General features: G+C 36.5%; 1 protein-coding gene and 1 long non-coding RNA gene across 2 annotated transcripts; both read right to left on the bottom strand.

Moving 5' to 3' along the window:
• Positions 1–2874: 2874 nt before the first annotated feature.
• Positions 2875–3807, bottom strand: LOC106557370 (olfactory receptor 5V1-like). The gene has a single exon (XM_014076595.2). It carries the CDS (start codon positions 3805–3807, stop codon positions 2875–2877), a length of 933 nt encoding a protein of 310 aa, XP_013932070.2.
• Positions 3808–11282: 7475 nt separating this feature from the next.
• On the bottom strand, positions 11283–22609 carry LOC148044374 (uncharacterized). Its single transcript, XR_015697493.1, has 3 exons — positions 22474–22609; positions 13993–14058; positions 11283–13086 (listed from the first exon to the last, which is right to left on the bottom strand). It is a non-coding gene; the product is annotated as an uncharacterized LOC148044374 (long non-coding RNA).
• Positions 22610–26734: the final 4125 nt, after the last annotated feature.

The raw sequence follows: 26734 nt of genomic DNA, 5'->3' as shown, positions 1-26734 counted from the left end.
ATAGGAGGTATAGTTAACCCAACACATCTTCACAAAAGTGGAAACTATGATCACAGTGAAGACTGAAGAATTCTTTGAAATTCAGTTGGGTGAAACAGTGTGCAATAAAGGAAGAAATATTAGAAATATAGAAAATTGATGTCAGAAAAAGACTTAGTAGTCCACTGAGTTTGCCTTTTGATGTTTTTTTTGTTGAACCATTTGTTGACTTATTGAACCAAGCTATATCAAATGGGTAACTTACAGAATGTTGGGACCCAATACTCTTGTGTGAGTAAAATTGGGGAAACTTGTGGTCACTTCAATGCTACTATGCCACTGCTGCTTCAGTGGCACTCTCTGACAATTTCCAATGAGTCAACGGAGAAGTCAGCAAGAAAGGTCAGAAGTTGGTCAGAAAAATCTCCTCCACAACTTTGTGCTTGAGCCATGGCAGCTACTCAAACACCTCCATTCACCCTTCCTGACCCATGCCATCGCTGCATGCTCTCATCAACCTGCACAGGACCGCTCATGTATCGCATGCATCTTCCCCAAACTATATTGCCACTCTGCACCATGCCTTAATCAGATGGCACCTCTTGTGCACTCCCACAAACCCTGACCCACCAAAGGGAGGAGGGGAGGAGGGAGGGAGGGAGGAAGATTTCTAAGTTCCTGGTCAGCTTTCCATAAGGAAACTCAATTGGGAAACCAGCAGGAAATTAATAATCAATCCCACTTCCACTTTTTTGCCTGGTTGTGGTCATTCTGTTTTTCTGTTTAGATAAGATAATATATCTGAAACAATAGACCCACAGAGTCATTGAGGTTTTGGGTCTTTGGTAGTAATGAAAGTATTTACTATTCTTGATTAGGGTAGATATTGGAAAATGAAATGAGATAGAGTCATGATGGTTATGCACATTTAATATCCTTTGGAAAGGTAGTATTTCCATTTTCCAACAAAAATGAGGAAATATTTGGCCATATAAAAGGGATCATATGTACCATGTCATAGATCCGTGATGGCAAACCTATGGCATGCGTGCCACAGGTGACACACGGAGCCATATCTGCCGGCATGTGAGCTGTCAGCTCCAGCGCACATGCGAGCACCTGCCAGCTGATTTTCAGTTTTCCAGAGGACCGGGGGAGGCTGTTCCCCCCTCCCTAGGCTTCAGGAAAGCCTCTGGAACCTGGGAAGGGCAAAACACGGGCCCAATGGGACTACTGGAAGTTTGGAAATGATCCTTTGGTAGGCCCGTTGGACCCATTTTTCACCGTTCCCAGGCTCCAGAGGCTTTCCTGAAGCCTGGGGAGGGCAAAAAGGGCCTCCCCACCCAGAGGAAATACCAAGCTCAGCTTGGAGGCGAGCAGTGCGGTGCACTTGGAGGGGAGTTGTGCACGCATGCACATGTGGGAGTCACTTTGCATTCTGGGTGCTAGCATGCGCACACACTATCGCACGCGCATGCTCACATTTTTGGCACCCAACAACCAAAAGGTTTGCAATCACTGTCATAGATGCCAGAGATGTTTTGAAATATGATTGTTCTAGTGAGTGCATGGGGTATCATTTCAAGCATTACAAAGGCAGATAGCAAGTAACCTTCTGGCTACCTATCTATTTTCAAGAAGTATTGTGCACATGGTTAGTGTGGAATTCTATCTATCTTTGTGCACTGTAAAGTATATTTTCTATTCTACTAACTCAGGCTTCCAATAATCCATTCTGATGATATACAGAGCTATCCAAAAAGAGTTAGCTAGAGATATCATCAACCTTTGATATTTTATAGACAATTATTAGAAACTAAGATACAAAGTCTTTGAGAAACATTCTTTCAGGAAAATGCTGCTTCAGCTGGCTGATTTCCATATGCTCAGTCTTTGTAATTTCTTGTGGTAAAAGCACAGAGTATCTGGACAGCATGATCTTTGCCATTGCTATAGTCAGGAATTCATGATTTATCATCCTCCATCAATTTATTTTAAACATAAACAATCTATTAAAATTAGCATTCAAGTGCATATTTGCAATACTCCTGAAAAGTTTCATATATGTCTTTGATAATAGCAGCAACATTCATTGCCTCTATTCTTTTCTTTGAATATCCAAGTTATAATGTGCATATACTCCACCATTTCACAGTTCCAAGATCATTTTGAAGGTTCTTTCATAACTTTCTTCTAGGATCCTTTCAGAATACAAAAAATGTTTGATATACAAAAGTGGCCCTTTTACCTTCAAAGGTAAACAAGGCCATAACACAAACAGACATCTGTCAGACAATGCTTGAACCATTTATCGCTCTGAGAATAATTCCTTTAGAAATGAGATAATAAAAATGTTGATAATTTCTTTGCAAATTAATTTCCCGTTAGGTGACCATAGGAATGTTTTTATTAAATGTTTCATTGTACTGTAAGTTACAGCTTCTTTAATTAGAAACCCTAGGAAAACTAATAATATAAAACTATTTTTAGCAAATATTAAAGAAACAACAATAAAATTGTCTTATTAATAATAATACAATAATTGTTAACAATCATTATAAAGATAAAATGTGACTCATTCTAAAAAACCACAATATAATAGTGTAAACTGTAGCCTAATCTTGGATCTGTTAGTGTTTTCAAAATGGATGAGTAAAAAAGATTTGTCTTCAGTACAGAAGACAAACAAGTAGAGGGCAGTTAAGTTATCTTAGGAAGGGTTCCATAAGTGGGGTGCTGGAGCTTTAGGTGGGTGAACCATCAAATGAAATAATAAACAGAGCCTTCAGGTTGATGTTAATGTCTAGGTTGGATGGTATCGGCAGAAACAATATTTTACGCAGCTGGATCCTAAATATTTGTAATCTTGTATCCTTTTTTTTCTCTGCTTAGGTTCTAATTGCCAAAAAAAATTTTTTTTTTCTTTTTCATTAGGCTGGCCTTTACCTCTTTATTTCTAAGACTATAAATAATTGGATTTAACATGGGAGTCACAATACAATATAGAGAGGAAACTAAAGTATCAATATCCAGAGAGTATCCTGAACTAGGCCTGTTATAATTAAAGTTAGCAGTACCATAAAATACTATGACCACAATCAGATGTGAAGCACAGGTAGAGAAAGCCTTCGTTCTGCCTTTGGAGGTCTTGATCTTCAGAATGGTGCCAATGATGCGGATGTAGGAGATAAGTGTAAAGAGGCAAGGGGTGAGTCCTATCAAAGCACTGGCTAGATGGAGTACAGCTTCATTCACTGATGTGTCTGAGCAAGAAAGCTTCAAAAGCAAGGGGACATCACAGAAGAAGTGGCTGAGCTGATTGGATTTGCAGATGTTTAAGGATGATGCAAGAAGGGTGTGCACCAATGAGTTTGCTAAACCACAGAACCAGGAGAACCCTGTCATCTTCCTGCAAGCACTATGGTTCATGATGCTGGAATAATGCAAAGGACTACAAATAGCCACATAGCGATCATATGCCATGACAGCCAACAGTACACATTCTGTTCCTGCACAAGTAATGAGGAAAAACAATTGGGCAACACATCCTATATATGAGATAGTTTTCCTGAGTCGAAAAAAATTAATGAGCATAACGGGGATTGTGGCAGAGATATAACAAATGTCTAGAAAGGACAAATTTGTCAAGAAATAGTACATAGGTGAATGCAGAGTAACATCAATCTTGATCAAAGTGATGATCAGAGCATTCCCCACTAAAGTTATTGTGTAGATTGAAAAGAACATAAAGAAGAATAAAATATAGAGATCAGGATGGTTTGAAAAACCCAGGAAAATAAACTCCTTTATAAAAGTTTGGTTTTCCATGTCAATAGGATTGTTTCTGAAAAGGTAAAGAAAAAAGTCTCAAAGACCAACACAATACTTAATTGATATAAGACATTAAAAAACCACCACTTGCTGGATTCATAAACCACCATTAATCTGTAATATTGTCTATTTGGGTGTTGTGTGAATCCAGCCTCTGTATTTCAAAAAACATTGTTTAACTGCTTTCATTATTAATTAATCACTTTAAATAATTATTAATTACAATTAATAATCATATTTAATTGATTATAGTTATTTTATAAGCATGTAAATGCACATATGTATGATATATTATATATATATATATATATATATATTTAAAGTTAGCACAAATTTATTTAAAGTAAAGCACAAATACAACATATGGTAAGCCTGGTAAGCCCCAATTATGGGAGGAAGCTAACTGCTTCCATCATCTGTCTATCGGCTCGTCACAAGAGTCCATCACGACAGAAACCCAGCACAAATTTAAAAACACACACACACACACACACACACACACACACACACACACACACACACACACACACACACACACACACACACATATATATATATATATATATATATATATATATATATATATATATACTTAAAGTCACAGCACAAATAATCAGCACAAATAAAAACACACACACACATATATATATATATATATATATATATATATATATATATATATATATATATATATATATATATATATATATATATATATATATATTTGCACAACTGCTTGAATATAAAGGATAAACTAAATTTATATTCTTTATCATATGCATCATAACAGTTCTATATTCCAGTAAATCCTTGAATAGCACAGCTTTCAATTTTGCAATATATTTTATACTGATAACTTGTAATAAAACAATATTGGATACTCTTGATTATGTTACTATTTTATGTATTATAATATTTATGCTCACTAGTACTAAATATCCAAACTGTTTCTGTCTTATATGTGCAAGTGTTTTTTTTAAATTTTGTTTTCATAGAATACTTTCAAAGTCTTTATGTAGTCTCAGTTTCATTTCTGGTTTCTATTTGCCTGCTAGAAGTAAAAGAAAATTGCAATGACTGAAGGAGAAATGGATTAATCAATCCAATCAATAGATAATATTACTTATAATTATATACTTTTTTTAGGGATTTGGATGGATGAGCCTTTCTAAAAGATTGAAAGGGCATGCAAAGGCATTCTTAAAATGGTGGAATCTATATCATTTCAGACTACAAGAATTAAATAATGGATTCAGGCTATACAATCTTATTGAAAAAAATCCTATCAGCCAGAGGACATCATAGAATCAATTCATAAGAAAATTGTTCAAGCAAAGCCTGTGCAGCCATCTGTCAGGATGCTTTAATTTGGATCTCCTTATGGAGCAGGACCATTACAATTCTATCAGTCTGGTACAGTGAGATATACAGCAAGAACTGTACACAGAAAAATGATTTACAGATTCTAGATATATTTATTTGTATTAAAGGTTATGCCACTCTCATCCTTACTACATTGCTTACCAAGATATACTGAAAATATCTACAAAAATTAACAATAAGAAGAAACACAAATGTAATAATAACAGTAAAAAATTGGGTATATAACAAATGTTTAACTCGTCACAAGAAGGCTGCCCTCATCTTCAAGAAGAATTTACGTTGGCTCTTCTTTAATATGCTTTAAGTTCTTAAATTACCCGCCCGAGTGTTGACTGTTGAATGCAAGTTGTGTTTTATTATTTATTTTGTTTACTCACTGTTTGTCTTTTATTATTGCACCCCCTTCCCTGTGATTGTAAGCCGCCCTGAGTCCCCTCAGGGAGAAGGGCGGCCTATAAATCTTAATAAATGATTAAAATGATTAAATGATTAAATGCTTCAAAAGTAATCTTTCCTTCTTTTCCTTGTCACCAGGAAAGAAAGGATAATGATGCATGCTATCTCTTAATACATGGGATTTCTCTTGAGGGATCTCACTGTATACAGGATCCTGCTGTACCTCCTATTTAGCACTGCTAGGGGTGAGACATTGAACTGAGCCAAATAAAAACTCTACATTATGCAGTGCAAATGGAATTAAGTAACTAACATAAGAGCATAAAAGGGTTTCAGATTGGAACCCACCACTGAAAATTGTCTGTAGTATACAAATCCACTTGCGGCAGTGTCAAAAACTCTTTGACAGATTTCGGCTTTAGCACACTCAAAACTGGGGCAGTGGGGAATAGATAGAAAGGTATTAATAACACAGATCAGGCAATTTTTTTTCTTTATGCCTTGATGAAAAGCTATCAAACAGAATTAATGAACTTGTGAGCTATTGGAAAATAGGAGTTTAAGCTAGTAAGAAGTTCAACAGATTCTGTGACTTTGTAAATTTTTAATGGACTATGGGATAGGTGAGCCTTCCGTCATGTTTGAAACTGCCAGGGATGTATTCAGTTCTCCCAATGGATAATGCTACATCTAGGACAATGCACACAGACATTAAAATATTATTATGTGTGAGATGCTCAGGAAGGGGGACTCACTGAACTGAAATCTTCATCAGAAGGGATGCCAGCAGATAGAATCATTAAGCACATGCCAGAGTGTGAAAGAGTCTAAGAGATGATAGCAGTTATAGTATCTGACTCTGTCAAAAAGGATATTAAGTTTTGGCATTAGGTGCATTGGTCCCAAAATGTGACAACCTAGTGATGGGCAGTGGACTAGAACAATCATTCCATAGTGTGTATTATTTGTTACTTTGCCTGCTTTTTGTTTATGATATTGTTGATCTCAGAGTCTCTTCCTTTCTGCCTTTGTTCCCTAAATATGTTTGCTCACATTTGCGAACCGGTAGCGAAGGTAAGTTGATTTCACCCCTGGCTTGGTCTTAGGACAAAAAATTAAAGCAATTCATAATCAATTAAGTTTGATGTAAATAAACAATATGCATAGATTGGCCTGTGTTAAGCAGAAATATCTGAATAAGATAACATCAGTTAAATTGCTGGGTTACCATCTGGGAAAGGAACAAGACAAAAGAACTATTTGAGATTCAATGAACATGCTTCCACAATGAAGATGATGATGAACCAAATTATTGTAGTATAGTGTAGTGTAGTATAATGTGTTGTGTTGTTATGCTATGCTATGCTATGCTAAGTTATGTTATTTCAGTTTTCCCATAATATATCCAAAATATGATAATTTGAGCATGGCCATTTGTTCTCCAAATGCTACTACACAGCATATTTCTTGACTCAGTTTCCTTTGTAGTCAATAGTCATCATAGCTATCATAACAAGGAGAAGACTTCTACTAGAAGTTATCAATTGCTTCATTGTCATTTCCGATAGCTGTACCTAGTGTTGTTAGCCTCTTGTCTACTTTATCCATACCATGTATAATTTTGTATACCTCAGTGATATCCTCTCTTGTTTGTCTCCTTTCTGGAGGACCCCCCCCATTTTAATTGTCCACATTTGAACCTTCTGTAAATCCACTGAGCTCTTTTTTAAGAAGTTGATTTATTGTGATATTGGCATCTGTGAGTGCACAGTGTCAACATCTTAATTAAACTATTTTACTATTATTCCAAGATCCAAGATCTTTTTCTTTATCATCCATTCCTAACTTTGATCCCACCCACTCCATAGCATGCTTCAGTAAGAAATAGCCCCAGACTGAATCAAAAGATAATAACTGAAAACAGTCATGTTCATCATATACTGTTATTGCTTATATTCTACAGGATGGCTGAGGAGATTAGATAAAAATTCCTATAAAGTGAGAAAAATTTCTAAATAACAGTTGCCTTAAACCGACAATTCTAAGATGCTGGATGAGAAGTGAAAAATTCTTCTCAACCTCTGTACTGATATTTATTTATTTATTTATTTATTTATTTATTTATTTATTTATTTATTTATTTATTTAGGTAAGCAACTTTGTATTCACAGAAGTAATTATGCAGCACCTAGGTATTTTCCGTTTTAAAAATGTTGAGATATATATTTTTATAATTCTTAGCATACTTGCCTCCATACAATAAAGCCCTTGTGGATAATGTTGCTTTTTGATTCAGAATAAGAGAACAAAACAATTTATTCTCCAGCACCCACAGACCACATTCTCAAAACAAGATGAAGTTTTAAAAATATTATTGCATAAATAAGTTTCATTGTATACTAACTATTTGTTTTCCTTTTATTTCTCTTAAATAGCGTACAACTGGGTTTTATTCTGTAGCCTTTTTTTCATATCCTGCAAGGTGTGTATTTTTTCTCATAAAAATGGCAAAGTCAAATATAAACTTCTTAGTGGAAATGTATGCAAAAATAGACATAATTTCCATCTGGACATTTTTATGAGAATTCTTCTGTTTATTCTAAATAAAACCTGTCACAAATCTTCTAGGGGAATTATTTCTGTCTTTTCTTATATAGGAGCAAATTAGATAATCCCCAAACCAAATTCATTCTAGCAGCCTAAGGATATTTCATACTGATTTCTCTCAATTAACATACTAATGCACATGAACTCCCACAATAAGCACGTATCAAAATTAATGTCTATGTCTTAACAGTATTTGAAATTAGGCTGAGTTTCTAAAACACTGTGATAGGCCAAGTTTAGTAGGTTGAATAAAGGATTTCTAGAGTTATGTGGGTTATCGTAAACCAAAGACCTAAATAATTCCCCCTCCCCTTCCAATGTTTAGGAGCACAATAGTACATCTCTCTGTGAGTCACAAAACAAATAAAAACAGTACTGTGGCATTATAAGTGCATAGCTCCTAATAGCTTTGAGCTTATAACTGGAATATGCATAGGCTGGTCTTTGATCTGCTTCTTTATACCTGAATTTGGAGGACGGGGGAACTTATAAGCAATTATAAGTTTACAATCTTTGTAACATCATTGATGATAAAGGCATAGCTGACAACAATCTTAACTGAAGTCAGTATAGATTGATTATCTTAAATCTGTATTGTTTCAACATCACTGATTTAATGCAGAGAGTATGTAAAAATTACAAATGAACTAAAGTGTAGTGTACTCATCTCAATATGCCAGTTATTTCATTCTTTGTCACTCCCCTTGCTCCTCAAACCATTTTTATAAGAAAAAATACACACCTTGCAGGATATGAAGAAAAGGCTACAGAATAAAACCCAGTTGTACGCTATTTAAGAGAAATAAAAGGAAAACAAATAATTAGTATACAATGAAACTTATTTATCTATATTTCATGATTATTAACCTTGTTCAGTTCTTTCTATGGGCATTTGGACATCTTAGAATCCCTATGCCAGATAAAAACTTCCTTCTTATATAGCCTTGGTTCCATTGAAGTTGTATCTAAGTTGACTGCATGAGAACTGAGATTATTACTATCTATGATAATAGACATCTTTATTTTATTTTAGGTGGATTACCAAACTATTACTCAAACATCGGAGCACTTGCAAATGTAAACTGAAATTGCTTTAATTAAGTTTTTAATTGCATTATTTGTATATAAGCATTTGTTGAATTTTTTGGTATATTTGCTCTTTGTTGCATTGTAAACTGTCCATGGATGCAATAACTGTTCTGAAAAGCAAAATACTGATGCCATAGAGAGAGAAATATATTTAGATGATTTCACCTGTGTTTCTATCATTTGTCAGATGACAAATTGTGAGCAGACATCCCCAACCACCAACTTGGTATATATGCAATGGTGTCATGAAGAGTAATTAACATGCTTGGAGAGCAGTGAGTTACAAAAAACTGATACATATTGACTGATATTTTTTTTTTAAGATTTCAGATACACCCTATTAAGTCTTGCAAATTAAGGGTAGCTTGTGACAATATTATGGTTCTTTTAGTTGTGCAACTAGTCCTTGTGCAAAGTGTTTTTATTCTTTCTCCCATTCCCTCTCTCTATCCTAAGATATTTCTTCTAAAAGCAACCACACATAGAAGATGGACACAATCTTTCAAATGGTGAGCCCCAAGCTTCTTTGGAACTTCAAAATTAATGTAAGCAGCAATGTCAATCACACCAGTTGCTAGTACAATTGATACAACGAAGAAGCCAAAAATCCAGAGTGGGAAAATTAAGCAAAAGTTATTTTAATTATGTAGTTTTAGTTTGCATTGCAAATGTGTTTTTACTTGTAAATAAATCCCATAGTGTTCAGGGATGCTTTTCCTAAGAAGCTCCATATTGGATTGAAATCTGGTTCACTTATTTGGGGGAAATGTGGAAAAAAAACTGGAGTAGAATCTTGCATTTATCATATAAAATGAAAATAGGCTTTTAGTAGAAGATGGAACATAGAAATAAGCCCATGGTTTTTTTGAAACAGTCATTTGGAAGGAATTGCATAATTTTATTTAAAAAAATACATTGATTATTAACTAAACAACTTTTAGGATTGAACTGGTATTATACCAAGGTAATGTTTAGATCATCTACTTAGAATTTTCTAATTTTTCTGTGTTAATTCTGCTGCAAAATTTTGGATTCTGGAGGGCAATGCCAAAATGTCACTCTTCTCATTTGGTAGCAAGAAGGAAAATAGAGTAACAGTAATTTTTACTTCAATAGATAGTTGCTTCTATCACACCTGAAGATAGATGACTACTGGGTTCAGGGCAAGCTGGTGTTCATACAGCTGCAACATATGCTCAGAATCAATTGTCTCAGAATCAATGGTTACATTGTTGTCTAAATGACAGAGCCATTTTACATGGTGACTATCAGTTGAGTAGATTTCTTAGTAAGCAATTTATTGTGAATGATTGAAAAGTAATTTCCTCTATGCAGAGACTTAATGGCTTTTCCAAATTAAAAGAAATTGCCTATATAGGAAAAATCCCTGGACTGAAGTAGGATTTATAAATGCCTGGTTTCAATTAGGATTCTGTATGCAGAGGCAAAGTTATAAATGTATTAAGAATAATTACTCATTCAAAATATTTTACACTTAACATTCCTCTTGTTGCATTGGCGATAGAGGTTTTGCATATACAACTTAGCGTGAATTTTTATTTGCTGAATGCTAAAACATTGTGTGAAGTCACACTTGATAGTATAAAATCCTTGAAAGATTTCACATATAAATCAAGTATTACCTTCAAAATGTAAATCTCATTTCTGATAATCTGCCCCTAATAACTTTATTAGTTTTAATATAGTTTAGGGCTCTACAGATAAGGGAGTGTTACTTACCAGTTTCGGAATCGAACATGTTAAGAAAGAATATTGCACCTACCTGCAGTTGTTGTATTTACAACTGAATTGCTTCCTCTATTACTCCTATAGATTAATTCAGGAAGCATTATTTAACTATTGGAATAAGACCTGGGGGACATATTGTATTGAGAGAAGCATCTCAGGAAAACATACAAAGAACCAGTAATTAGACTGTGATTCTATATGCACTTGTTGAAGACTAAGTTCTAATAAATCAAATAGGACATAGAAGGTAGTACTGTAAGCTGTTTATTATGTTTATTTGGAAAAAATATGCCATCATAAATCATACAGTATATGGATATATTTTAATTGGTATTTAGGTATCCTATTTTCATGAAAAATATATTAATAAATATCCTATTCAGAATATAAACTGGATTTTATTTTATGGTCTAGCAATGAGTAACATTTTCTAATAAATCAATTTTTGCAATTAATATTAACTGACAATACTTCCAACATAGGTAATTTATTTTTTTAAAAATCTTTGATTCTTTCAATTAGCCCTGGTGGATAAAGAAGAAGAGTGTGAAGGCAGAAGGAATAGTTTCTCCTTTATTCTGATGCTGACCATAGAATCATAGGGCTAGAAGGGTCCTTGGAAGTCTTCTAGTTCAACCCTGTGATCAATGAAGGAAACTTTTACTATCCCAGTCAAATGTTTTCCCAGTCTATTTTTGAAAACCTGTAATGATTGAGCAACCAGAACTTCAAGAATCAAGCTATTCCATTGATTAATTGTTCTGTCAAAAAAATTATCCTTACTTCTAGGTTGGATCTTTCTTTAACAAGCTTCCACTCATTACTTCTTATCCTCTAGTGCCTTAAGAGTAAGTCAATCTCCTCTTCTTTGTGATAGCCCCTCAAGTACTAGAAGTCAGTTATCATCTTCCCCTAATCCTTCTCTTTGTTAGGCTAGACATATCTGGCTTCCTCAACTGTTCATCATACAATTTAGCTTCCAGAACCTTTATCATCTTTGTTACTCTTCTCTACACATATTCTAGGCCCTCAACATATTTTTTGTATCATGGTGATCCAAACTTGATGTAATACTCTAAGTGTGGTCTTATCAATGCAGTTTAAAGTGGTACTATCACTTCTTCATTGTCTAGATGCTACCCTTCTGGTGATGGAGCCCAGAACTGGGGCACTTTTTTGGCAGCTGAAGCACATTGCTGATTCATATTTAATTGGTGGTCCACTAAGACACCTAGATCCCTCTCATTATTGCTAGTATTGAGCCAAGTACTGCCTGTTCTATACATATGAATTTGGTTTTTCCTACCTAAGTGCAGCACCTTACCTTTCTCACTACTTTCTCATTACTTATCAGATAGGGCTCAATGCTGAAGTCTGCCAAGATCCTTGTGAATCTTGAGTCTATCTTTCAAAGTGTTAGGAATCCCCAAGCTTGTGTCATCTGCAAACTTGATGAGTTCCCCTTGCATCCCCACATCTAGATCATTTATGAAGATGTTGAAGAGTATTCAGCCCACAACTGAACCTTGAGGTGCCCCACTGCATGCTTCCCTCCTAATAGATGTAATTTCATTAAGGACTACCTGCTGAGTGCAATTTGTCCTCAATTTGGTTGGCCCGTGAATCAAAATATAATAAATGCCTTCACTAAGCAGCACAAATATGCCCCCATCCATGATTGAGACAGACATAAATTATCCTCTATTAAATATTCTTCAGATTCCAGTCAAATATAGCATTCATTAGACTTTGCACACATTAACATGGAGGAGAATCAAGCAACTATCAACAGAGGGAACTAAAGAAAGAATAGAAATTGGCAATTGGACAGCAAATTCCATACTGATACAGTTTTCTTATTATTTAAGGATAATACATAGCACTTCGATGCAGCAGTGGGGAAAACAGAATGCTTCCAGATGTTTTATTGTGCAACTGCTCTGTCCTATTCATGGCATTTCACAGTGCTCCAAATAACCGTATATGCATCTTCTATGTAATTTCCATGCAGTTTCCCTGCCAATTCTTCCACATTTATTTTCAGAAAAATTCCTTTAAAGGAGAGAGAGAAAATATATGTAACATAACTCCTTATGATTGCTAGTATTACATCTTCTGCACAGCAAAGTTTTATTTTCCCAGAGTGGCTTGAATGTTATTAATTCAGGAAGCAGAATAGCATGCATATACTGTATGTTCATAATACTATATACTGTACTTTGGGATGAGTGACATTATGAAAAGTGTAGAAAAAGAGTAAGAAATAGTAAGCCAAAGAAATCAAGAACAGGAAATTAGTAAAATAAATAGAGATCATTCTAGTTTGTACCAAAACTGTTCACTTTACATTCCTTTTTATTAGAGATGTGCAAAATGTTCAACAGATAGCCCTTTCAATGCATGTGGCAACCTGGTTTGGCCTTTTTGTACAGAGACAAAAGCATCTGTGTCCCACCTTTTGCCCAGACACAATAGCCGCATTTTGGATCTGGGCAATGATTTAAAACATGTTTGTTCGAGATACAGGTATTTTGGGTGGATGACACAAGGAAAAGACAAAATCATCAGGAAGAAACAGCATTTGAAACAGTGAAGGGAAGCAAAAGGGATGATCAGGAGATGAGGTAGATGGAGTGGTTAAGTTTTGCTATACTTGCATTCAAATATTATGGTGTCACAAAGCACAAAGAAATGAAGTCACTAGTATAACTGATTGATGGGCTGGTCTACAGGTCACGTGGAAAACAGGACCTACCAGGGATTTATATCAACCTATATCCAGAAATCTTTGCTTTTATTTCAGCTAGATCATGACCTCTCATGAATGAAACCAGCTGAACCCTCAAACCACAATATGTTATTTCATGCATGGTACCAACATGTTTTTCATAATACGTGTATCAGGACTGCCTATTTCAATATCTAACGTTGCTGCCTTTATTCTATTAAACTACTTACCACTATTTGAGAAGTTGCTAAATGACTTGTTTTTTCAGACGTTCTTTTTCCATTCAATCTTCCAACCTAGAAGTAAGGAGAATTTTTTTGACAGTGAGAAGAATTAATCAATGGAATAGCTTGTCTCTTGGAATTGTGATATATATATATTGTCTCCTGTCTTGAGTAGTGATTTGCACTAGAAGCCCTCTGAGGTTCCTTCCAGCCCTATGATTCTATGTTCTACATTCTTTCACATATTTGCTTTGTGAAATCAATGCTCATTCATTCTCTCAAGTAATTTGCAAAAAGGATTACCTTCTTTAATCTTGCCATCAATTATTCTTGGAAACATCTGTCTTAAATAACAAAAATTGTCACCTTCTTTGTCTCCATTTACACAAAAAATTTCATCAGTCTGGATTTTATGTAAAGTGGAGGCAAAAATATCTTTGTCTGGTCAACAAGTGGTTCATGTGCTATATTTTTATGTCATGGAATTAAATTCTTCAGAGTGATCATTTCTTTGTAAGGTAAAGAGAGCCGTGTTTGCATATGTAACAACAGTACTTAGTATATCCAAGCGGCATTCCAAACAGCAAAGCATATTTCAGTTGTACTTTGTGTACTGGATATGCTTCAACATGTTTTCCTATGTTTCTTTCACGTGTGCAGCATAAACAACAGATACTAAAAAACAGACAAATTCTATAACACAGAATGCAATAGGTTAAATTACAGATTATTTTTTGATTAGCAGCCAAAAACCTGTGTGCACATGGGCACCAGCCAGCTGATTGTCAGGTGTGCATGCGCGCCAGAACCCAGAAGTTCAGCTTTTCTGGGCTGTGATCCTTTCGTGCATGCAGCAGTGCCGAAAACCGGCCTGCACATGTACACCAGCCAGCTGATTGTTGCCGTGTATGCACGCTAGAAACCAAATGTTCGGCTTTTCCAGAGCACAGCCCCAACAAACGCACAGGTGCACGCACACACACATGTGCAATGTTTCTGCACGACATTTTCAGCTCTCGGTACTGAAAAGGTTTGCCATCACTGATCTATACAATACACCTTAAAGTTTACAGGAAATAAAATCTTTGTTGTTCAGTGTTATGTGCCATTACATTGGTATTTACTTTTAACTACCAAATAGATTTGTCCCTGATGATCCATCCCTAACCTGGTCTTTCAATTCTTCCAACAATGCACCTAAAACTGCTGTAATGGAGTCCATCCAACATGTTGTTGGGTATTCTTTTTTATTTCCTTTTACCTTTTCCTGCTTTAGAGTCTTCTTTATAGAACTAGGGCTTTCCATAATATGTCTAAAGTAGGATAATTTGAGCCTGGTTACTTGTGCCTTGAGTGAGAATTCTGGGTTGATTTATTTGAGGAGCCAACTGTTTTCTTGTCTCTTCATAATATTTTCAGGAATCTTCTCCAACACCAAAGTTCAAAAACTCTTCCTATTCATTTTCAAAAGTCCAGTTTTCGCTTCCATAGCCCTGGTCATGTTATCATAGGAGAAAAAGTACCATGGATTGGTTGCCTTTAGAGATGGGATCTTAAACAAAATAGAAAGGACTCTAGGAAGAACAAAAATAGGAGATAATTGCTGGCAATTAAAATAGCAATAGCAATAGCAATAGCAGTAGACTTATATACCGCTTCATAGGCCTTCCAGGCCTCTCTAAGCGGTTTACAGAGAGTCAGCATATTGCCCCCAACAATCTGGGTCCTCATTTTACCCACCTCGGAAGGATGGAAGGCTGAGTCAACCCTGAGCCGGTGAGATTTGAACCGCTGACCTGCTGATCTAGCAGTAGCCTGCAGTGCTGCATTTTAACCACTGCGCCACCTTGGCTCTAAATGAATCTAGATGCCTTTGGCTAATTTAAAACAATTTCTTAGAAAGGTTCGTTGATGAATCTAAAATGAAATAGACTATGTTAGATTGATGAAGGTTTATTAATGGATTTGGGAAGACATATGGGCAGTTAAGAACTATCTGGAGAAATGTGCTGAATACCAGAGGAAGATGAGGTGGCCTGGAGATGAATCCCTCCACTACTTAAGGCTAGATCTGTTATCTATTAATTCAGCTCTAATGGAGTGGTGGTGTGACCCTGTCTTAAGAAGGGACCAAGCAACTCTGGACAACTTTCATCTAGTCTCCAACCTTTTCCTTTTAGGAAAGATTGTATGAAAGTGGACAGCCAACAGCTCCAGGGGATTCTATAGGAAGTGGATTATTTAGATCTATTCCAATCATGTTTCAGGATGGGTTTACAATATTGAGATGGCATTGGTCACATTTGCAACAGGGGTGGAATTCTACCAGTTCAGACCAGTTCGGGCAAGTCAGTAGCTCTGACTATCAGCTGGGAGCGTGTGATCAGCTGGCAAATCATGTGATCGCTGAATTAATTGTTAAACCGGGAGGATCCCACCACTGATTTGCAATAATATTTAATGAAACTAGTATGTGGGTGCACTCTTGAACTTGAAACTTTTTTGAAAAGCAGATGGCTTTTCATGTGGAGCTTTTGGACAGGCTTGTCTTCTGTACCAACTGTGCCTATTGTTGGGGAAGGAGGCCTTGTTCATGGTGACCTGTATCTTAGTTCACCTCCTGTTTGGATTATTGTGCTCTATATGACATAGAGTAATACATGGCAGCTGTGAATAGGAAGGCTATTGCCCAGTATATATTGGTGCCAGTTGCATTCATTCCTGGACCAGAAAAGACCATACATGGTTGCTTACGCCATGGCCAGTATGTTTCTGGGTGCAATTCAAGGTACTGTAGTGATCTATAAAGCTCTTAACAACATGAAATCAGTTTCTTATGGAGCAGTCTCTCGCACGCCTCCTTTAAAAAAAAACATTATGCAGGATTCAGCAAGAGGAACATGATCTGGATCTTATTAGTTAGTCATCCTATGTAGGGTCAGGAAGGTATTTTTTCTGTCGTGGTGTCCATCCTCTGAAATATAATTCCCTCAGAGATGGACTTGCCCCAACTCTGCTGAATTTATGTAAGGCTTGAAGGCCTACTTTTGTTTTGGTTGTGTGATTCAGTCGATATCAAAGTTATATTAATTAAGTTAATTGGTCTTTTTTCTTGGCTTCTGTATGTTATTTATCAAAGCATGTATTTGAGATAAATTTAATAAATAAAATCTTGAAGGTGTGGGTGGTCCAGAATGCAGCAGCATGGGCAATGTTTTGACATATTGAATAAACCTTTTCCAGAAAGCTACACTAGACCTTTTCATAATGTATCCAATGTACAATAATTTGAACCTGGCTATCTGTGCTTCAAGTGAGAACTTTGGGTTGATTTGTTTAATGATCTATTGGTTTTCTTGATTGTTTAAGGTATTCTCAGTTTTTCCAACATCACATCTTGAAGGCACCAATATACTTTGTGTCTTACTTCAAAATCCAACTTTTGTTTCAGGCCAATCTTCCTTTGAGACAAAGATTGTCCTTTTAGAAGTCATGATTATGTTGCATAGAAAAAAATTAAAGATAGTTTATGAAAAAGAAATATGACACTTCAGAACAATAGATTAAATCTGTACCTTGTCTGATTTTGCCATTTTAGATGTACTTGTTTATATAATGTTATGTTGATATTGTTGGATGCCCAAATATTAGGAATGAATTGAAAAAAATGTAATAAACAAATAAGCAAATAAAGCATAACTACTGACTTAAGACTAAAGTAAATGATTGTCCAAATATTGTATTTGACCTTATGTATTTAAAACATGTTGACCATATCCCAAAATAAAGCTAGTGAAGGATTAAAAGAACCTATACAGTTTTCTAATTTTCCAGAGCACCTGCATTTAAATAGAATATTTATTAGAATATTCTAATTATTTCATCATGTCACCAAATTGAGAGCAATTACTGTTACCCAAATATCTGATATTTTCTGATATATTTAAACATTAATCTTCTGGTTTGAAATAATTTAACTCCATGGACTAATTCTGCATATAATTATATATGTAGAAGAATAAAAATATACTATGATTTTATTAGCACATATTACAGCATCCATATCAGTACTAAGTATATATAAGTATATATTTCACTTGAATGTGAAAATATTTTCTCCAGAGATATACAGTAGCATTAGCCCACAATATTTATATTTTAATGAAAGAATTTAAGTAATTAAGCCACAAAAATACTAAACATATGATGTATATTTATATATGTGTGTGTGTGTGTGTGTGTATGTGTATGTGTATGTGTATATGTATATACATATATATATATATCGAACCTGTGCTCTATTGCCTCTTAGGCAGATGTGTTAACCATTGAGCTACAGAGCTCGACTCCTTATCAGCCAGGCCAGGGTGAAAGGTATATATTTAAAGTCACAACCCCTGGTATGCCCAAATATGGGAGGAAGGTCACACTTCCATTCTCTGTCCTTCAGCTCATCACAAGAGACCATCCAGACAGAAACCCAATATTTTTTACTGTCTCCTATATTCAAATCAAAGCCCAGGTTCAAATCCCAGTAAGGGTATGGCTAGCTGATGAGAGCTAAATAGCTTGAAATAGATCTATACTAGTCTCCCTTTATTTATTTATCAGCACAAATTTAAAAAAAAGACAAATATAACAAAGGCAACAGTAAAAATATTGGGTTTCTGTCATGATGGACTCTTGTGACGAGCCGATTGACAGATGATGGAAGCAGTTAGCTTCCTCCCATAATTGGGGCTTACCAGGGGTTGTAAAAATCTAATAGATACCTTTCACCCTGGCTTCACTGATAACGAATAAGAGCCTGTGGCCTAATGGCTAAAATGTCTGCCTAGTATGTAATATAGCCCAGGTTCAAATCCCAGTAAGGGTATGGCTAGCTGATGAGAGCTAAATAGCTTGAAATAGATCTATACTAGTCTCCCTTTATTTATTTATCAGCATATATATATATGATATGAATATGATATGAATATGAATATGAATATTGGTCTTTCCAAGCACTAGCTCTTTTATTTAGTTCAGAAAAAGTTTTTACTGGTTTTCAATTTCTTTTGCATTTTATTATTAAGTGAATCATCTCATCTGCGAGAAACACAGTTTGCCTCTGGAGTTCTGCCCTGATGCGTCTGTCTGATGAGCAACAGCATCCTTAATGAATGCTCAGGGCTCTGTTTCTAATTTTGGAATGGATTTAAATGAATTTGCTGCAATTTTCAGCCAATGGAGAATATGTTTAATGTACATCCTTCTCCTGTTTATTTCTTATGCAAACAGAATCTTCTTAACAATGCCCACTGCAGCTAATTTGCAAGTATAGATCTCAAAAATATTGTCTCGTAAAGTTTTAATAGAGCCCCATGCAACTTAATTATCTGTTATTGGCAGTTTATCTCCTGGGATGATTAGTTGGAGGAAGCTATTGAACTCTGAAATCACAAAAGCTCAGATGGAAGTTTGACGAGTTATTTAACAAGAGACCTCAATAGAAGGACTCCAGACACATATTTTCTCTAAGGCAATCTATTTTTCTGCATTGAATAATCTCCTTTAAAGTTTTGGTAGAATATTGTGTAATTGGAACAGTTATATTTAAAGTACACACAGATATGAACAGAAATGAATTCCTTCACTGATGAAGATAGCGATCAGATTCAGGAGAAATTCTCCCATCCAAGTAGGTCTCCTTTGTGACAGCACTGAAATCCATTCTGAATATTCTTCAAGAACTCCTTTCTTTTTAAGTTCCTGCTATCTACAGATGTTGAATCTTATATTTCCATGAAGCAACTGAATCTACTCTTGTTGTTAGAACAAACAGAATAACGAAAAACAATATGGAGTCCGACCAGGACAATTATGAACATTAAAATACTGCAATGAATTTTACTAAGATATGAATGATAATCACAGATTATTGGTGTCTCCAAGTAAATTAATTTCTTTCAATATTATATATTTACAGTAAAAATATCATGGGCTATTAAGAAGGTAGAAAAACAAGGGCACAACATGATGAACGGCAAGTACAGGTAGTCCTCTACTTACAACAATTCACTTAGTGATCACTCAGTTACAATGGCACTGAAAAAGTGACATGGCCATTTTTCACATTTATGACTATTGCAGCATCCTCATGGTCATGTAGTTTATGTTCAGATACTTTACAACTGTCTCACATTTATGACTATTGAAGTGTCCTGAGGTCATGTAATCACCTTTTGCAACCTTCTGACAAGCAAAGTCAATGGGGAAGCCAGATTCACTTAACAACTGTGTTACTAATTTAACAAGTACAGTGATTCACTTAATAAATCTGGGAACAAAAGTGGGGCAAAATTCACTTAACAAATGTCTCACCTAAATTTTGGGCTCAATTGTGGTCGTAAGTTGAGGACTACATGTATAAGACTCAAAATATCTTATTTTTTTCAGATTTTTCAACCTATTCCAATCTAAAAACAATCCACTGAATTTAGTGAATACTTATTGTCATGTATGAGTATGTAAAATATTGAAGTCTATTTTAAATACAAATCCCTTTTCATTCCTCTATTTTCTTTTTCCACTTTATGTTACCAAGAAATATTTAAGACATTTTACTTAGAAATAAATGTGGTTAGCTCAGTTCTGAACAAATACTAACATTGTAATCTTATAGTAGTGAAGCATTTATTTAAAGCAAGTGAGACTAAATTCTGATGGAAAAGATAGTTTTAGCTAATATTTAGCGCTTTCAATAAATACATGTATTGTACTAAAACTCTAAAAAGCAAAAAGAGAAAGCCCAACAACTTCATCTAAGTTTTTTGTCCAATGATACTGAACGTGAGCCTTTCTCACATAACCTGGTGCTGGCTTTCAGTGTGGCAGTAAAGTGCAAAAGCTTTTGCTTTCTAATGTTTACCTACTTTGCAAAATTAAGTTTCATGAATCTGAAAAGTCAGAATGAAAAATATTAATGAGAAAATGTGCCAGTTATGCCCCTTCCTCTATCAAGCAGCTCTTCTTTCAGTCACTCATGCCTTGATAATCTTTCGGTTGGACCATGGCAATGTGCTATTCACGGGGCTACTCTTTAAGAATATCCTGAAGCTGCAGGTTTCAATTCAAAGTGTTAGTTACCTTTTAAGCCCTAAGCGCATGGGAACAGATGACCTATGGAATCATCTTGTCCCAATTATATCAACTCATTCCTCCCAATCAGTCAGAGAAGATATGTTGTGCATCCTGTAGATCAGGAGTGTCAAACTCGCATCGTCATGGCGGCATCACGTGACATAAAGTGACTTCCCCCCCTTCGCTCAAGAGGGTATGGGCATGGCCAGTGCATGAAGTATTCGGCCCATGGGCCACAAGTTTGACACCCCTGCTATAGATCAAAGAATTTTGATTGGCAGGCTTAGGAAGGAAGTCTTTTCTTCTGTTGCCCTGCCCTATGGAATATCTTTATCCCGGAGATGAGGCGGGCCCCATTCTGCTAGCCTTCCTGAAGAGCATCAAGATCAGACTCTGCCACTGACCTGGGAATTAAAGAGTGACATGCAATCCTGAGGATTGGTTGGTGGCTTGAGGGTACTCTGCCATTTTAAATTTATAATTTTTAACCTCTTTTTAGTTCTGTTTTTCATTTTGTTTCTCTGTTTCTTTTATATGACTGTATGACTCTTATTGATAAACCATCCAAGTCACTTAGGCAAGAAAGCTTATATCTAAATTTGATAAATAAATGGTGGTACACTGTAGTGAATGTAATATCTGTTTGCACAGGATTCACATTTGACCCATTTCAAAACTTCTGAAGGTTTGGGACACTTCTATATTGTGTTTTTCCATTACTTTGGAATCAGCTTCCTACTTAGGTAATTGCATGATTTTATCTTTTTGGGAAAACAGTTTTATTTTTGTTTTCCCAAAACAGCGGCAGTACATGTGAAGTCACAATAGACACTCTTCCCTTTTGAAATGCTGATTGCAACTGATGAATGCGCATCTACTATAGGGATATAATTTGAAAATCTTCCCAGAAAAATAAAACAGAGCCATATCTTATGCTATTTCCTTTTCTTCCGTTACATAACAGAGTACATTTCTCATCAACTAATACAAGCTTTAGCATTTTAAGAGACTTTCATCTGGTAATCAGTTTGAGCAGAATAGCAGAGAGATTAAATATGTGCTGTTTTTCCTCAAATCAAGGTTTTTGGGTCATTGGGAGATCACTCACTTTAAACAATCCTGCCAATTTTCCTCTGTATGTATTTTATTTTAATAATAATAATTATCATGCTTCAGAGATTTCCTTTGCATTGTTTAATGCAACATCCAACACAACTACAAATTTATGTGTTTGTTGTGCAACACACTACCTATGAAAAAAGATTCCTGATTATTTTAGTAGTTCTATTCCCATATTTCCTCCAGTCTTAATCGCACAAAGAAAACTTGGCCAACCTGAAGTGCTATATTTGCAGGACAGCTTACCCACAATTAACAGAATCATGATTTTTTTTCCAAGTTCATTTTCCAAGTTCATCTAATATCCTGAAGATTAGCTAACCCCGCAGAGTAGTCTGTGCAGGAAAACCTGTGTTTAATACATATTCGGCATGGATACCACCTTGCAGTGATGAACTCCAAGCAGTGATAGGCTCCAAGCAGTGATGAACAGATACAGAATTAGGTTTTCATACAAATCCTCCAATTCAAATTACAAGTTCACTCCTGCCAATTAACAATAAGTAGCCAAGATCCTCTGGATGTGCCAGATGTATCTGTGCCAGATGTATCTTTTCCCGCAGTTGGCTGTATCTGTGCCTTTAGCACATGAGATCCACCAGCAGCTTCGTCCCTATGGAGGGTTGGAGCATGTTGCAGATTTCAGGAAGCTTGGGTGTTAGGAGACAATAAGTGGCATCACCGGGCCGGAGCCATTTTCTAACAGGCAGTTCCAATGCAACTATGCATTAACTCCTCCCTCGGTTGCTGCCTACAACAGGTTTTTGTTTTTGGAGAGGCCACTGAGTCTGTTTGAAATAAAACCATTGTCAGTAATCTGTCAATGTCAGTAATCTACATCTTTATATATTAGAATGTGGCATTAACATGGTTCTGTTGTCAGTACGTGAAGATGCACAATGCAAAATGGTTTTTCTGTTAATAAATTACCAACCCCATAAATCAAAGCGGCGGCGGGACACCACTTCTGAACTTGTGTGTAAACTATTATCGATGGAGGCGGAACTAGCGCAATCAGCTTTTCCTTTTTTCAATGAATCGTTCCAGTGAAATTCAGGAGGATGTGTGGGTGTGTTCTGCCTCGAGCGTTTTAGGCTTGCTCGGGGCATGCAGATAACTCCAAGTTTAGGAATCTCAGTCAGATCAAGTTTATTACCAGGCATTCTTAATAACAAAACTTACAGTTCAGTGTTAAGATACTTCTGACTTTCTATAATCTGTCCTATCACATGATGTAAAAAGATGATGATTTCACTCCCATATTGAGAGAGGAGGCAAATGACTGGCTTTTGTTCTGCACACAGGCAGGATGCCCCAGTGGCCAATCAGAAGCACAGTTATGATCACATGTCATGGAACTACATTTCCCATAAGGCAGTCTCTGCCGACATTTCCCAGGAGACAGTTTCTTAAAGGAGACAGTTCTTAATTCTATATCTATATATATTGCTGGGGCAGTACACTTCCCGCCTAGAATTAGAAATTCCATTATCAACTAACTTTTAAGTAAAGGTAAACAAAGGCATGTCATAAAACAATGCAAACTTGACTATCTAATTAACTAAGATAAACAAAGGCATAACATCAAACATGCAAACTTAACTAACTAATTAACTGAGTTACACAAAAGCATAGCATCAAATAATGCAAACAATGAGGCAAACACAAAGCATGCAAAGCTTGAGGTTCAATATTCTAGTTTGGTCTTCTTTAGCAGCAGTGATTAGTCTGGTGTAGAGCTTCTTGGCGCAAGTCTGCTGGTCATGACATGACTCCAGCGGCTTTGCGACCTGAACGTCAACCTGGCAGATTAGTTCATCATCACTGGGTAGGACTTGTTGTGGTGGTCTCTCATGAGGAATAAGACACTCAGGCAAGATGTCTCGGGATGAGAGTTCAGAACTGATTCCGAAGCTCCCTTTTATTCTTATTACACTCATTAGCATACAATGTTATCACTTAGGGCCAGAGCTGGCTATGGCCAGTTATTTTTAGGATTCATTCATCCTGTTTTCCACATTCCCATGCGCTTTCATTGTTTCGTGTACACTATGGCACATCCTGTGGGAGCATTTCTCTGCACTTATTCCCACATCTCCTCCTTTTTTATATTATCAACGGAGACCTCCTCTAAGTTCAGACGGACCTCGGTTTCCATGGCCAGAGCGTCCGCCCTATTAGAGGGAAGGAGGATTTTGCACACTTGTAGCAGGGATGGGAGGCATTGGATACAACAACAGAGTAACACCAGCAATACAATGATGGTTATTATCACAGGAATCAGTGATCTCAACCAGGAGCCATCAGGTAGCCAGGACCACAAAGCCCCCCATAAGTCGATGGTACCAGAGCCATCACTATCCAGGGGGTTGTTACGTACCAAGGACTCCATTTTTTCCATTGTGGCAGAAATATTAGGTTGATTATCATGAATGTACATGCAACAATGTGAATGAATCAAAGCACAAACACCACCTTTTGCAGTCAAAATAATATCCAAAGCAAAACGATTCTGCAATGTTGCGCGTGACTGCTGAGATGGTGCATGCGAACGATAAGACACCTCAGATGCAGCCTTCTGTCCTGGTGTATCCTTGGAACTAGATGAGGATGCCTTCTTAGAAGCATGTCAGGAAATCATATGCAACCACTGAGATGGTGTATGCGAACGATGGGACACTTCAGATTCGGCCTTCTTGTTCAATGCAGTCTCCCTCTTCAGACTGGTTTGGATAAAGTCTTTGCTGCTTTGAAATTGCTTTTTACATTGTTTGTTTAACATCCGGAAACACAGCATGTTCTTCTGGAGTTCATCATTATTTAGTTGTAACTGGATGTTGTTGAGGCAGTCTCCATAAACTGTCCATTGTATGAATATTTCATCCATGTCCTCGTCCAATGGATGGAGGTGTTTGGGGGGCAACTCCTCTTTGAGTTTGACGTAGAGCTGCTGCAACTTCTTCCAGCATTTCTCATGCTTTTGATAAAGCCTTTCCCAATCCTCTAAGAGGTTCGACCACTTAGTCTGCATAGACTTTCTATTCTGCTTCAGGTCGTAAGCTGTCTGAGGTGCCTCTGCCTTTTCTGAAAATTGGATGTCCAATTCTGAGTTTTGGATAACCAATTCTGAGTCTGTGTCGGAGTCAGGCATGGGGTTCGGCATATCTGACCCCTCTGTCATGGCTAGAAAAGATTCTATAACTAGGATTAGCACAGGAAATTTCCTGAATGTATTATGAATTTTGAGTTTAATTCACTTTTTGGCCACTAGGGTGCATTTCAAGACTGTGGAGATGCAGCCCAATTCACTTGATGGTCACTAGGGTGCATTGCAAGACTCTGTAGATGCAGGCGCAGTTCTCCTTTTGGCCACTAAGGTGGGTTGCAAGACTTTGTAGATGCAGGCGCAGTTCACCTTTTGGCCACTAAGGTGTCTTGCAAGGCTTTGTAGATGCAGGCGCACTTCACCTTTTGGCCGCTAAGCTGTGTTGCAAGGCTTTGTAGATGCAGGTGCAGTTCACCTTTTGGCCACTAAGGTGCGTTGCAAGCGTTAGCTTGAAATACTGGATTGTACTTTGTAGAAGAGCCACAGTAGGATGCAGTTTGTGACTAATGACCAGTAACTGATAATGGCATTTTTCTTGTTGAGGGTTGTAAAGCTAACTCTCCAGTCAAATGGTCATGAGGCATCGGCCTTATGACCATTTGACTGCCAGATGGCTCTGCACACACAAAGTAAAATGATGCCAGGGATGGTTGGGGCCTCTTTACTGCCCTTCCTTGCCAGAACAACTTATCAAGTAAGTTCAAAGGACTTGGGAAGTCAGATTCTCATATAAAGATCTGGGCTAGCTGACTGCTTTCTTATTCAAATTCCGTTTCCATGGAGACCTTTCCATGAGGCTTTTACAACCACTTAAGCAGTAAGGCTTGGAATTTGCTTTGATTTACTGAAACAGGTTTTTCTTTCTTTGCAAAGTCTTTGGCCTTAACAACAGCAGATTGGACTGAATAGGTTGCGGAGGGGGCTGCTTTGTCATGGGATTTCTGGGTCCCCCTCCCCCGGAGCGCAATTAAACGGAAACAAAGTCTATCTTGCTTTGGAACAGGGAGAGAGGAAGCATGCTTTTATCGCTGACAGAATCTGTTCTCTGCAAGAGAGGCTTTGCACTTCTCACACAAACACAGTCTTTCTTTAGCAAGGATAAGTTTTAGTTTTCTTCTCACTCAAACGAAGTTTGGTGGCAAAAATAACAGTTTTTCACTTGAGGGGAGTTCAAAGTGACATTATCTTTTTATTCTTCTGCCTTGAGCGCTTTAGGCTCGCTGGGGCATGCAGATTACTCCACGCTTTAGAATCTCATTCAGATCAAGTTTATTATCAGGCATTCTTAATAACAAAACTTACAGTTCAGTGTTAAGATACTTCTGACTTTCCATAATCTGTCCCATCACGTGATATAAAAAGATGATTTCACTCCCATATTGAGAGGAGGAAAATGACTGG

This window comes from Thamnophis sirtalis, unplaced genomic scaffold, assembly GCF_051295495.1.
Source record: "Thamnophis sirtalis isolate CommonGarterSnake01/CBP01778 unplaced genomic scaffold, rThaSir2_p1.2 scaffold_8, whole genome shotgun sequence".
NCBI lineage: Eukaryota > Metazoa > Chordata > Lepidosauria > Squamata > Natricidae > Thamnophis > Thamnophis sirtalis.
This window is presented reverse-complemented; position numbering and strand designations above follow the sequence as displayed.